We start from the raw sequence: 14,634 nt of genomic DNA, 5'->3' as shown, positions 1-14,634 counted from the left end.
CTAAACACTCTCAAGACAGATTGTGAGGACCAAATAAAAATACATTATTCAGACTTTTAAAGAAATAGTAATGCTGCAGTTTCTGAAAAGGACAACTCTTACTTGCCTTAGTGAAAAGCTTTTTTCAAGTAGACAACCCAACAATGAAATTGCCCCAAAGTGTAAAAATACTAAATATCCAGCACGCTGCAGTAGTCCCTTAGTTAACCTCTTCAGCAAGTGCATCAGGGTTTACACACTGATGAACTGCTTCAAACCACAAATATTCATTTTCTTTGATGCCTTAGTTAGTGATGTCTCACCAACATTAACAATTATAGCAATTTTTGAATCAGAGTATATCTTCTGATTACTAGGAAATTACACCCTTATGAAAAGTAATATATTTTTAGTATACTTGGCACACTTTTAGTATAGATAAGTATCTGTAGAATACTTGAATTATAGCAAGTATGCTCATTTTTTGCAAGTGTAGAGTGACACATGATAAAAAATATATTATAATCAGAGATTTTCTTCAAGCTATCAAAGGGCTTGATTCAAAATGGGACAAGTTCTTCCTAGTACCCTCAGCCCACATTAGCAGTTCTTGGGAGCTGAAGGCACTCAGAACCTTCGAGGGAAGTTCCCACGTAAGACTCAATCCTGCAGCTGTGCAAGATGCAATTTCTTTGATTGCTACTACTAATTTGCATACTACATCTATGATTTGAGCACAGTAATAAATTACACCAGAATATCCTGTTGTTCTGCCAGCCTTAAAGGCTTGCTATACATTGTTTTTCAATTAGTGAGGACTCTGGAATCCAAAGAACAGTTTGTTTTTTCCTCAGAGCGACACACTACAGACTACCCAGAAGCATTCCTAAAACAAAGGGGCCCTGAACACACTGATGTATCTAGGCAGCTCTGTGAACCTAAGAAAGAGCATGAAGAAGGTGATGACTGACAATGATGAATGGATTTCATGGAAATTTATAAAAATGTCACACAAATGGCATTCATATAAATTACATCAATGACATATGAGTAGGTATTTAATGAGATTTTAAAAGGAATTATGGGAAAATTACAAGAGCAACGTTTATAAAAGACTGTTAAATATTGAAAGTTTTGAAAGAAATATTACACAAAATACTTCAGGGTTTAAAATAATCTCTCTTGGGGATTACAACACAATATTAATCCCGCATCTTCTTACAGGGGGATTTCTTACATATTTCTTTCAAGCAAGTAATTCCATATGCAGCTATGGGATACCATGAGCATCCAAGTTCTCTTGGTGACTCTTGTCCACACAATAACAACACACAAGAGTTTGTTGTTCTCTTCAATTCTCCTTCTTATCTAAAAGAATGCCTATATTTTGCTGCTTAAAAAATGCTTTAAGACACTAAAAAAATAATAAAAAAAAAATTTGAATTGAAGAGGACACAGTTATTCTAAATTGATTTAGTTGTTTATATTTTTTCAATCCAAGACACTTAGTTGCCCAGTATTTAGGTGTACTACTCCTAAACTCAAATCTGCAAGGATGATCTCAAGATGTATCTGTTACATGCATAAATATTCAATATATGTTGTGTCATGTTACCACATGAAGATTCACAGAAAATAATCACTTTTTGAGACATGAATATAGAGACTTCTTTTGAAATTATTAAGATTTTTATTATTATGAAACTTGCTCTTATGATTTTTAAAAATCATAGTATTAATACTCACATCAAACCAAACTCTTTTATAAAAAAATTTCCACAACCAACTCCATACTAACACAGTTAATACCAAGCCAAATATGCTTTGGAAACTAGTTGATTTAACAGTTTTACCATACTTTATCCAGTTGACTGACACAGGCTGTAAAATCCAAAACCGTCTGTTGAGAAGGACATTTTGCTACTTTGACTTTCGTCATGGAGATTTAGTGAGAAAACCACTGCTGCTTATGCTGTATCATATCCATACCAAAGCCTACTGAAGATTCATCAGCAGAGCTAGCTGATAAATGAGTTTCTGTGCAGCTCAGAAGAGCTAATATGGGGCCTTTCATTATAGATTTCTCCTGGTGATGCATACTGCTGTGCCCGTCAGTCAAGCCATGTGTTGGTATGGGTAAAAGTGTACAGTATCTTCAGCTCTGAGACTTGGAGCCATCAGCCTGTAGCTTTTTGTCATTAGTGATGTCTTTCTAAATGCACTTGAAGGATTTTTGAGGTCACAGTAGCTTCTGTATTCTTCATACTACATTTTCCTCTATGATAATACTGTAGCAATACGATTATCTTCATGCCCATCAGGTTTTCCTCTCATTTAATGAAAAAAGATGCACGGGTTTGACATGCACCTCCTGATGAACTTCTAATACAAAGTCTCACACATTTTTCCTGTATGGAGACACTATATCTATCTATACTTTTATTAGTTCATATAGTATGAAGTATTAAGCTGGTCTGTTTTTCTTAGTGCTTTAAGAAATTCCCTTCATTTAAGCAACTAGGCAAAAAAATGCTGCCTACATTAATCTGTGATTTTAATCTTATGGGGCAAATGAGGATCTTCAGCAAATGTTATTTATTACTGTGAAATTCTCTTGAACAGTTAAGTTCAAGAAAAAACATGTGTAAGCCTTAAAATGCTTTGTGGTCAGCTGAAATTTTGAATTTACGAAGAGTCCACAAATAACTTCTGATCCTCACACATGCTTATGCATTTTCTGATCATGTTTCCTTTTTTTGGAAAAAGCTACTTTAGAAGCCCCAAAGCCTCCTATAATTAAGAATCTCCAATTTTCTCTTCTTTAACAGAATTTTATACCACTAAACAAAGCTGATACCTTCTGAAATAGCAGAAGGCTTGGAAATACCATTAAATGCCCGTACTAGGTGTAAGGGTAATAAGTATTTTAAGTCCTCATACATATATTACTTTACTTCATTATTTATCCATTCCGATTTGGTTTAAGAAAGTTTTTGACACCTTAATCCTCCAAAGTTAGGTATAAGCTCCAAAAATACATTATGTAGAGAAACTATCAAATCCAATCCACGTGTAGTCAGTTGTCTCTCAGTTCTGTTTTTTTTGATTCAAAGAGGTCTCAGTCAAATACTTCCAGTACTTTATTTGATTTTTTTCTTAAGTTCCTTTTGTTGAACAATGAAGTTTTGTCTCTTCAAGAACTTTAAGTATTTCAAAATTTTATTCAATTATTTTGAATTCAGCAAGCGAGGACTTATAAGTAACTTCATGTATTTCTTCCAAGACAGGTACCTTTCAATTTCTTACTTTAGATTTTCCTTTACTTTCTTTACCCACAGCTGAAATTGCCCAGTCATATGGCAAAAGAGGCAGAAATAGTAATTTTCTTCACCCGTATCTCTTAAAACCCCACTGGCTCTATGCAAATATAGAAAATTGCACACCACTCTGTTAGTTCTGCTGTACATCTCTGCTGTCCACTCTCTTCTTCAATCTGACCCAAATTCAAAAGGTATTTGCGTATTTAAAAAAAAAAAAAGCTACTAGTTCTAAAAAAGAACTTGCCTTCAAATACGCAAAGGATCAGCTTTCTTTTGGGTCAGTAGACCTTCTCAAAGATCTGATTTGGTGTAGGAATACTGATGGTAGCTCCAAAGAAGGAAAAGATGACAGAAATGAGTGATGATAACCAGAACAGAGCTTTGACATACCTCAAAAACCCAGCAACCTGATTATTCAATGTTCCTCTGGGCCACTTCACAAAAAAAACCAAAACCAAAACCAAAACAAAAAACCACAAAAAAAGCCCCCCAAAAACCCCAAACACAAACAAAACAAAAAAACCCACCAGGTTTTCTGTCCTTCAAATTGTTAAAAAAATTTCTGCTGTCTCTGTCCCAGAAATAACTTTCTTCCTTCTTATATCATTCTCACATCTGCCCAGATAACAGGTGTTCCCTGCAAGCACTTTCAGATGGATTTTAATTGTGTTTGGGTTTTTTCTCTGCAGAATTATTCTTATTTCTTCTGCACCTCCTTAACTGGTTACTTCCTTTTTTATTAGCTCTGACAGCCATGCCAATTGCATGTATGTGCGACAGAGACCACTCCAGCATCCACTTCACCTTGCCAACAAATCTCTTATTTAAAATTACAATTGTTGGACAATTTCATAGATGCACTTCTAATTACTTAAAGGCACTTTGTTCTCACAACATACATTCCTACAAAGGCCTCAGACTTGCAAGCTGGATAATGTATTGCATTCCCTTTGACAGAAAATACAAATGGCTTGTTTGCAGGAATATAATTGCTGCTTTTTTCTCTATAATTTTCAGTATCTATAAATATTTTGGTATAACACAGAACACTTATACCTGCAGAAGAAAGTCAGATTTCTGTAAGGGCATGTGCTTTTTAGAAGACATTCCAGACATTTGTCTCGCTGAAAGACCTACAAAGAGAGAGTTTGGAAATCAAGGGTTTTTTGCCCTTTTTTATCTTTTTTTTTTTTTTTTTTTTTTTTTTTGTGTGTGTGTGTGTGTGCTGCTTCAGAATGAATCAACTATGACACCATATGCTGCAACAAATGCTAAGAATGACACAAGTAATACATTCTTCTGAAACTCAACCAAAAAAACACCATTAAATAAAGGAAACAGTATCCTCCCTAAATCTATCTTCCTGGCTCACATAATGTCTCATTGCTTTATTTCTACATATATAGCATATGAGCCTCCTCTCTATGTGTCAGGCTTCTTACTACTGTTTTAGAGAAACATTCATATCCCCTGCATACTACTGGAATAACTCAGCTGTCCATCACTTTGAAGCTGGAAAAATCCTCCACCTCTGCCAGCACCTCTACAATGCCAGCACATCCAGGGTGGATTGGGCTTTGGCTCTGACACTCCTCATCTAAGAGCATAAGAATCTTCCCCATGTGTTCACCATGGGCATAATAAAAATAAGGCCACAGTTGGAAAATGTTATTTTTACAGTGTACACAACACACTAAATACCAGCTTCTGTGAGGTTATAATTTTACTCCTTTAAAAATGTGTATCACTTATATTGCATCCTACAATTTATATACTTTTCATAGAAGAAAAGATGTTTACTCCTTGCCCTTTTTGCATGGGTCAAGTTATTAGGATTGTCAGGAGAAATTCTCACTAAAAAATAACTGGATATGGGTATCATCTGGCTGAAAAAAAGGGTCGTCTGATCCTGCTCTAAGTACTGAAGATATGTGGCATATCTTGCAAGCTTTTATTCTCATTACTTAACATGTTGCTTGGTTACCTAATCAAACTTGTCATCTGTGAAGAAGGCTGTTTAATAAAAAAAAAACAAAGAAAAAAAAACAAAACAACAAATCATAAGGCTAACTCCTCCGGGACTGTGGTGAGAGAATTGATTTTTTTTTTTTTTTTTTTTTACACTTACTTCTGAAATTTCAGTTTAAAAGTAACTTGCTAGGTTGACACTGTGGACAACAAAAATTAAAACTATGATTGCACAGACCATTCTCAAAAAATCCTGGAGTGCTCCTGTGACTTACAAGACAAAAAATGCTTTGTGTTTTCAAAAGTTGCCAAGACCTTGGCTAAGGCAACATGCAAAGCACTTAAATCACTTCATCACCTTTCTGTAGGCCACTAAGTACAACGTTAGAATGCCAACTGAGACAAAACTGATCATGAAAAAACATGATCAGTATTTGGCATGATCAAATACTTCCCATGTAGCTAAAACAAATGATCTTAAGAAGCTTTCTATTTCTTTAATCGTTTGCAACCATTGGGAGGCAACATACAGTCAGACAGGTTTAACACTACACCAAAAAGCAGCCAAGTGCTTCTCCTCTGGTTGTATATCAAGTCCTTGGGTGTGCTCAAATCTACACCTCTACTCTGCTGTGCAACATCCAGCAAGCTTCAATTCAGGGGAAAAAAAATAATGACAGTATCAACAACAACAGAACAATCAATCAATGAAACAAACAAAAAAAGAACGATACAAAGAAAAAAGAGTTTTACATGGGGAGCTGGTAGAGGTCCCCAGCGACTCTCTCCTTGTTTCACCCTCTGGAGGTGCACAAACGATCCAGCCATCAGACGGCAGCAGCGTGCGCGCCCATCACCCCCCAGCCTCGCTCACCCAACGCACTGCCGTTCCTCCCTCCCCCTACCCCTCGACCCTCTCGGCCCAGCACCGCCCTTAGCACCCCCTCCATCACGGTCCCTCCAGAGGGGGCTTCCACCAGGAGGGGTGCAATTCCCCCACCCCGGAGACAGAAGGGGTGGGGAGGGGAAGCGTCGGGTCCGGGCGGGTCCGGACGGGCCGGGTCAGGGGTTGGGGCTGGGGGGGGCTGCAGAGAGAGCGGCACCGCCCCCGGCGGGCAGACGGGCGCGGCGGCGTCACGCGGCGGCACCGCCCCTCGCTCCCGGCGGCCGTCCCCGCCCGCTGCCGTCGCCGCTGCCGCCGCGCACCCGCACCCGAACCCGCAGCAGCGCCCGCTCCGCCGGCGAGCGGCAGAGGCAGCCCCGGCAGCCGCGCCTGCCCCGGCCCCGGCCTCAACCCCGGCTCTGGGCCGACGCACCCCGCCCAGGTAAGGCGCGTCCGCAGCGCGGGCGGAGCGGCGCCGCCGAGGATGAGCCCCCGCTTTGCCGCGGCGGAGCTGGTGGCGGTGGCGGTGGTGGCGGTGGCGGTGGCGGAGGCGTGAGAGTCTGGTGGGTTTGCATGCGGCGTTGTGGAGAGGTAGATGGCGAGGAGATGGTGGAGCAGAGGTAGAAGTTAAAGGCTGGCTGCGGTAATTTATTATCCCTGGCAAAGGCGGGAGGAGGAGGAGGGGAGGGGGTCTGTGAGGCTTGAGGAATAAGATCAATCTGCTGCATGTTTTCCCTGGCGGGAGCCGCTTTGGTGAAACGCGAAGCCGGGGCAGCGATGGGAATGGATATCGCAATATTACTGTTATTTATCGGTGTCGGTCTGGAAGAGGCGAGGGGTTTATGCAGGAAGTGCATTGATAATTTGGGACATTTTCTATTGTGAGCCAGAAGAAAGAGGGCACCCGGCATCCCTGATATGAGCGTGAACCTGTTCAGGTTCCTGCTGATGGTATGCATTTTTTAAGGAGTAGAAATTATATCATAAGCATATTAAAATAAATACATCTGCAGACTGGGAGGGTTGCAAAATCGATCATTCCCGCCGCTTAGAAAAGAATTTGATTCTAGAAATTACGTAGAAATGAAAAGATTAATGATGCTGTTAACTCTGCTTTTGAATTAGAGCGCTTCTCCCTTTGGCTGCAGCAAGGTTGTTTTTTCAGATCCTTTTATTTCATCCGGTAATATGTGAACTCTCCCGTCTTCCCCGCACCCAGAGACAATGCTGTGTATTTTGTACAATAAGGATTCTGCCAAGATTTGTGCATGCCAACCGAGCTGGCATTTGTTAAGGATTTAGTGACCTATGGGTGTCTCTCTCTCTCTCTTTTTTTAATTTGAAAAGGCTCAATCGGGGCACCTGTGAATAAATCGTATTTTTTGAAGGAAAAAAAAAGATTGTAGAGGGGTGGGGAAAGCTTATTAATTCAGTGGTGAGGCATGAATGCAGTAGCTACATTTATGTTGGTTTGTGTATATTTCTCGCTACATACATGTGTATACACATATACAGTGGGGGGAGGACTGTCTGGTACTTAAGAGCCCATTTGAGATATATATACATATATGTTAATAAATTGTCGTCTTTTGAGAATGAAAGTGTCCCTCAGCTTTGGAAATGACTAGACAAGACTGCTGTTTATTGACAGTGTTTGAATTATATTGGCAGTAATAAATAAGCAATTGTTTGGGTTTGTTTTTTTTTTTTTCCTTGGGTCTTTCTTCTTTCTTTTTCAGTCTTTCAATCTTTCTCTTTTTTTTTTTTTTTTTTCTTTTTTCTCCTTTATTTCTCTTCTTCTTTCTTTCCTTTCGCCCCTCTCTCTTTCTCCTATCTCTTTCCTACTCTTGCTGCTGCTACTGCGTGCGTCTGTCTGTGTGCGTGTGAGTGAGAGGAGAAGGCAGACGCCGCAGAGAGCGGCAAGCAGCCGGCAGGGCTGCTCTCGAGGTGGGATCCCCGCTCGGCGGCTCTCCGCGGACACCTGTAGGGATCGCTCTGGCACGGCGGGCGCCCACGTACACTTACACTCACACTCTCACGCTCATACTTGCGCCCTTGCCCACCTCCTCACCCCCAAGCCCCGGCACACACCACGAGCTCCCAGCACAGACTCCTTCACCCCGTGCGCTGCGCAAGAACTGCTGGCGCCCTGCACTAAGGCACCCACGGCTCCCGCCTCGCGCACCTTTCTCCCCCTCCGCCCCCCTCCCCGTCGCACCTCCCGCTTTCTCTCCCCATCCACCGCTTCTCCTGAGGCGCGCAGTGACCAGTCTCGGCGCCCCGTAACTCTCGTGTACACAGACACACACGCACCCCCCGCACCCTCTCCCCACATCCGACGTGCATCCTCATTCACACCACCCCTCCCCCTCTTCCCCACCCGGGTCCTCCAAGTGATTTCTCACGCCTTCCCCCCCTCTCCCTCGGGCACACGCGCAGTGTCTCACACCGACATCCAGCCCCCACCTCTCCGCACCCCAAATCCGCTCCCTCGTCGCCCGCCGCAGCGGGGCCCTGCTGCCGTCCTCGCCTCCTCTCCCCGTGCACTCACACGGGCTCCCACTCGTGTACAGCACCTCTGCCGGTGCAGAGGCTGCGGGTCGAGGGGGAGGACCTGGGGAGAGGACCTGGGGAGAACCGCAGCCTCTGCACCGGAGGGCGTGAGGGGACCCGCCGCCGCCCCGGCGGGCCGCGCAGGGCGGAGCTGTTCCCGGTGCTGAAACCGGAGCGGGGTCGAGGCGCGGTACCGCGAACCAGCGTCTCCCCTGCCTCACAACCAGCAACCACCACTGCAGGGCCAAAAAATGGCGCGTATTAGGAGCGGGATTGCCCGGTCTAGAAGAACGGGGATGGCCCGGGGGCTTCCGCCACGGGCCCTGCCGGAAATCTCTCGGCTGGTAGCGTCATTGCCAGGGGTGGCTCCGGATAGGGGGAGGCAGGGGGGAAGGAGAGGTGAACCCGGGGGCTCACTGCTTCCCAGCGCTGCCCGGTGCTGGTTTGGCATGGCTGGCCTCTTCCTGTGAAGTTTGGAGGCTCTCCTTGCCTCCCTTGTGCATTTCTTGCCCATCTCGCATGTGACAAATAATAAAAATAAACGTGTTGACATTTAGAGGAATGAAATTAAATATAAAGAGAGAGTAGGAGGTGATTTAGCAGCTCTGAACGTGTCAGGTGCAGGCAGCTGAGGTGTGTGCCTGTTTTAACACAGGTTTTGCCCTGGCAGGCTCATCTCTGCCCCCTCACCCATGTGCGTGCACACACACACACACACACACACACCAGCCCAGCAAAGGGCTCCTTGAAGGCTCTGGATATGATATCCTGTCTGCCTAAGTGTTGCTGGCTAAGAAATGGGAAGGAAGTGAAGGGAAAGCAGTGAGTGAGGGAGGTGTCGGAGATCCTCTCCTCCATCAGGAGACATCTGCTAATACACACCTTCCAGAAAACAGACAGCGGCTTGAGAGAGATAAAACAGAGAGGGGAGCCTCTCTGCTGAAATGCTTTGGATGTAGAGACCTCTTCAGAGGAAGAGAGTGTACTGTGGCATATGTATTATTTTTTTAATGAGGAATTGTCCTCTTAAATAAGGGCAACTGAGTAAACATACATAAAATACTGCAGCTCATTTTAGAGGACTAACACCTGGGATTAGCTGATCTGCATTGTGAATAATGTCAACATCAGAGCTGGCTTGAATTGGATTTTCCCTGCCATAACAGAGAATATGAGCAGTGAAAGAAACCAGGTGGCACAGAAAAATGTGGTTTGAAATTTTCAAAAAGACTTCTAAGAAACCATTGCAATTCTTCCTCACCCCATGAAAATAAACCAGTGGGTGTGCCACATACAGTGAAATCTGCCATTTCCTGCTGGGAGCTCAGTGCACTTTATATGTATTTTTGAGCTACATTGGAAAGAACTAGAACTGGGCTTGGTTGCATCGTGTGCATTAATAGGACCATATAGCTTCACAGGTGCTGGTACTTCTGCGAAAAAAATGCAGAAAAGCAAACTGCAAAGTAAACACCACCTTTTTAACATCAGCCTTGTAATAATAAAATGTGCTACTAAAATATTGGAAAGTTTTGGAAAGGTAAGTTGTTTATGTATAGATTATACCATTAAAAATGTAGCATAATATAAGCATATACACTAAGATCTAGGTTTAACAGTGCAGATTATTATGATTTCTCAATAAACCTGAAATTACATCAGCAGTTCATTTTTCTAATATCAGAACATAAGTTCAAATGAAAAATTAATCACCAATGTCCACTATTGATCACCTTTATGATTTAACATGTTATTAGTCATTATTTCTTATTATTCTGTTTCAATTCCTTGCAGATTAGAAACAAAAACAATAGAGGAAAATCACCCCCCTGGATCTTAGACTTGGCCTTTTGCAAGCAAACAGAAGAGGAGCTGTCAGGCTTTGCATGTCATGTAGCCACTCGGCTGTTTGACAGCTTCTGGGTTTCAACCCCATTGGGATTGAGGCAGCTCAGGAAACCATGAGCGATGAGTCCTGTCGTCTGCTGACGCTGCTCTAACACCATGGCAGACAGTCCATGATCTGACAAGAGGATCCATCCTAGGGAGGCAGCTCTGGGTTTGGTAATTGGCTTCCTGGGAAACTACAGCTGGCAGAGAGGATGTAAAAGGAGGCACAAACACACTGGGATATTGCTACAGTCTTGCTGAGCTGGTGGATCTGCTTGGAGGAGGTTTTGCCTCTGATTTTGGGTTTTCTCCCAGTTTGGTAATGTTGGCTTTGAGGAAAAATTCTGCTGACTCACCCACCCCTGGACACCTTTTGGGAAGCCTGGCTGGCCAGTGAAGAGACACAACAGAACCTTTTGCGTCACTGCAGGTCTGCTCTGGTAGCCTCCAACCCCATCCTGCACCTAACACCATCCTGTGGGGAACCTGCAGCCCCCCACCCTGGGGAGTCCCCCACAGTGAGCCCCAAGCCCAGGGCGGGGGTGAGTGTGTCTGAACCTCCCAGTGTGGCCGGCACCCGGCAAGATTTTACCCTGTCTGCCGCCGGGGCCCCAGCGCCGCCCCCCGCCGGCCCTGCCGCCCCGCTCGCCCGCTCCAGGCCGCGCAGGATGGGGGCGGTGCTGGTGCGGCGCGGGGGGTGCTTACTGCTCTGGTTGGCCCTGCTGCTGGGCTGCTGGGCTGAGCTGGGCAGTGGGCTGGAGTTCCCAGGGGCAGAGGGCCAGTGGACCCGCTTCCCCAAGTGGAATGCTTGCTGTGAGAGTGAGATGAGCTTCAACATGAAGACTCGCAGCTCCAGCGGGCTGGTGCTCTACTTTGACGACGAGGGCTTTTGCGACTTCCTGGAGCTCATCCTCACCCAGGGTGGGCGACTGCAACTCAGCTTCTCCATCTTCTGTGCCGAGCCCGCCACCCTGCTCTCTGACACGGCGGTCAATGACAACCTCTGGCACGCCATTGTCATCCGTCGCCACTTCAAGAACACAACGCTGATCATTGACCGGGCAGAGGCCAAGTGGGTGGAGGTGAAATCCAAGCGGAGGGACATGACTGTTTTCAGTGGCCTCTTCTTAGGGGGGCTCCCGCCAGAGCTGCGATCAGCAACGCTAAAACTGACGCTCTCCTCCGTCAAAGACCGGGAGCCCTTCAAGGGCTGGATAACAGATGTCCGGGTCAACTACACGCAGGCATCACCGGTGGAGAGCCAGGAGGTGCGGCTGGACGATGAGCAGAGCCGCCTGTGTGCCAGGGAGGATGTCTGCCTCAACGGGGGTGTCTGCTCAGTGCTCAATGACCAGGCTGTCTGCGACTGCTCCCAAACGGGCTTTCGGGGAAAGGACTGCAGCGAAGGTAAGGTGCCATTTCAGCTTGCCCCACAGTCCCCCTCCCCATTGCTCCATAGAAGGGATGGGTAGGAGGCAAGGCCTGCATGGAGTGTCATCTGTATGGGTGGATCTCCTTCCCTTTTCTTTCCTCCCTGACGCGTCTCCAGCTCCTCTTTTCCCCGCCTTTCCCTCCCTGCCCCCCACCATGTCTCTGTGGCCAACCGTGGTGCCATCACTCCTCTGTTCTCTGCGAGGATGGGTAAGAGGAGAAGGAGGAGGAGGTTACATGGGCATCTTCCAGAGGCAGGATGCGATTTGGGGTTCTCCCCCGGGGCAGAGGAAGGGTGTATCCTGGGTGCTGAGTGTCACCTGGAAGGAAGGGGGCTGCTGGTATCATGCTCGGCCAGAGCTGAGGGAGGCGACAGGCACGCTTGTCACAAGCAGCTGGTGTCAATTAATTTTGGGAGCGAGGAAAGCGATGCTGGAGAGAATTGTATAAGATTAAGTGCAAAGATGGCCTGGGTTTATTTTGTAGAGTAAGGGAGACCCAGAGTCCTCGTTATATTGATACTTGCCTGTGCTGCATTGTTGAAATAAAATCAGTGATTTATTTGTGATTTCCTTAAATTGTTGCCAGGGAAGAGGGAGATTAAATGGAGGATTATGTTTTTATAAGACTGTGAACGGGACTACTTTGCCATGTATTTCGCAATTCACCATTCCAGGGAGAATGCAAAAGGGCAAGAGGGAAGTACTTTCTCTGAGACCATAAAATAGGTAAATAGTTTTACTGAGGAAGAGGGAGCTTAGAAAAACAGGAGCTTCCTGAATCCCATCTGCAAATAAATTAATGGGTAAAATATGACTTCTATTCAGTGCCCACTGTTTTTGGCGAATGGAAGGAGTGCGAGCATTTACTTTGCAGATGCATGTAGGACTTTCTTTTATTATTTTACTTGTAAATGTACCATTGCTTGCCACTCCTTAAGCATAAAGAGTACCTATGTTGTGTACCTAGAACAGGACATAAGAGCAAATTTGTCAAAGGAAAATGTAATCCTCGTGTCAAAATTGGACAGCAAAGACCTAAGTTTAAAATGTAAAAGGTCAATACAAATAAGATATTATAAAGGCCAAATGACAATTTTCACTGTGTGGCTGCATTACATTTATGGCTGAATAATTTGCCTTTATCATTTCTATCAGATTTCACTCATTATAAGAAAGAAAACATCATCTGTGACTGTGCTTTATTATGTAACACCTTTTGTCCTTAGTTTCAATACTCAAAATTGTACAGTCATTCTACATCCTGTTTACTTTATCAGCTATTTATTTTTCATCTGCCATTCATTAAAAATCTTAAGCCCTGTTAACATTTAAAAATAATTGTTGATAAGTAAAGAGCTAATGGTAGTTTCAAGAAAATAAGACTTTTGTAGTTTTAATAGCACACAGTCCCAAAACTGTAAAATGAATTAGTTTTTATATTTGGTAAGATCATCTTAATGGATTTAGTAACTGGATGTAAATTTTTAATAGTTGGTACTAGACAATAGGTGTATGTAAAATAATTGACTTTTCTTAGCATCTTTGAGTTACGCCCTATTGTAAACCAAAAAAGAAAATTATGAGTTGTTAGAGCAACAATAGTAATTTATATATTACTACATATTTATATACCCTTTACATTACACTGTGCTTTATTTATTTGAATTTATTTTGAATACATAATATTTGTATGAAAAAGTCCACATAACTGCATGTTTGGTCAGAATATTTTGCCTTTAAATCATGATGAGATCAATATCTATTTTTATGTTTGAATGTTAGTGAAATTCATATATATGCTCATATATGTTAAAAACTGTATAGCGTTTATACAGAGATGACACTCATAATATTTAGAATCCCCCAAATCTAGGGAAAAATGCTGGCTTCATTCAAATACTGGTGGTTTTACAACTGACCTAGGTGGCATCATGAATCCTCTCACGTGTCACTTGAGCACTAAGTAGTCTTATAAAATAATAGCAAGACTTATAATTCTACCATACTCTCTCAACAAAAGATCTGAAAGTATTCAGATTCTGATTTCATTTGAAACAGGAAGCAACAGTTCCACTGGCAGCAATATAAATGGAACTAGTTCTACAGTTTATGCCTGTTGATAGAGGAAAGATATTAGCTGAAATGTATGTCAGGTTTAGATGAAGGGATCAGTAGCTACTCATGTGTGCTTCCACAGATGCTGAACTACTTTATAAATTAGTTAATATTCTAAGATGTAGAAAAGGACAAGTAAAACCAATATGTCTACCAGGGAAGAAACCATGGCTATTACTGCTTAGTTCTTTATAGCCACCATAGAAATTATGTTGTTGAGTTTTGTTCCTGGAAGGTGAAAATTTTCCACAAAGCTTAGTAAAAGGTTGCCACTGCTGAAGGATGCAGGATCATCTCAGACTGCAGTAATCTGGAGGGATTTTGAGTTTTCACTCTTTGTCATGTCCTGCTTTTTGACTGAAAATGGTTTAGATGTAAAAAATCCCCAACTTTCCATTTTTTATCTGAAATTGTAACCACATGTCCTGGTTGATACCTTTTCTTTAAAGGTCAGTGTTTCAGGCTTAGGATGCAATTTTTGATACCATAAAAG

At 43.5% G+C, this 14,634-nt stretch overlaps 1 protein-coding gene across 2 annotated transcripts in view; it reads left to right on the top strand.

Moving 5' to 3' along the window:
* Window positions 1-6,523: 6,523 nt before the first annotated feature.
* The window catches only part of NRXN1 (neurexin 1), a 677,538-nt gene continuing 669,427 nt past the window's right edge, over window positions 6,524-14,634 (top strand). The window contains exons 1-2 of one of the 2 annotated variants that reach the window (XM_030446736.1): window positions 6,524-6,592; window positions 10,498-12,000. In XM_030446736.1, coding sequence (XP_030302596.1) covers window positions 11,262-12,000 — 739 coding nt within the window. In that variant the 5' untranslated portion in view covers window positions 6,524-6,592; window positions 10,498-11,261. Of the gene's footprint in view, window positions 6,593-10,497; window positions 12,001-14,634 lie in introns of those variants that run through there. The other variant, XM_030446735.1, reaches the window with a different exon arrangement.

The sequence above is a fragment of the Calypte anna genome, chromosome 3, assembly GCF_003957555.1.
Source record: "Calypte anna isolate BGI_N300 chromosome 3, bCalAnn1_v1.p, whole genome shotgun sequence".
In the NCBI taxonomy this organism is placed as follows: domain Eukaryota; kingdom Metazoa; phylum Chordata; class Aves; order Apodiformes; family Trochilidae; genus Calypte; species Calypte anna.
The sequence above is the reverse complement of the archived record's forward strand: the minus strand, read 5'-3'. Positions and strand labels throughout refer to the sequence as shown.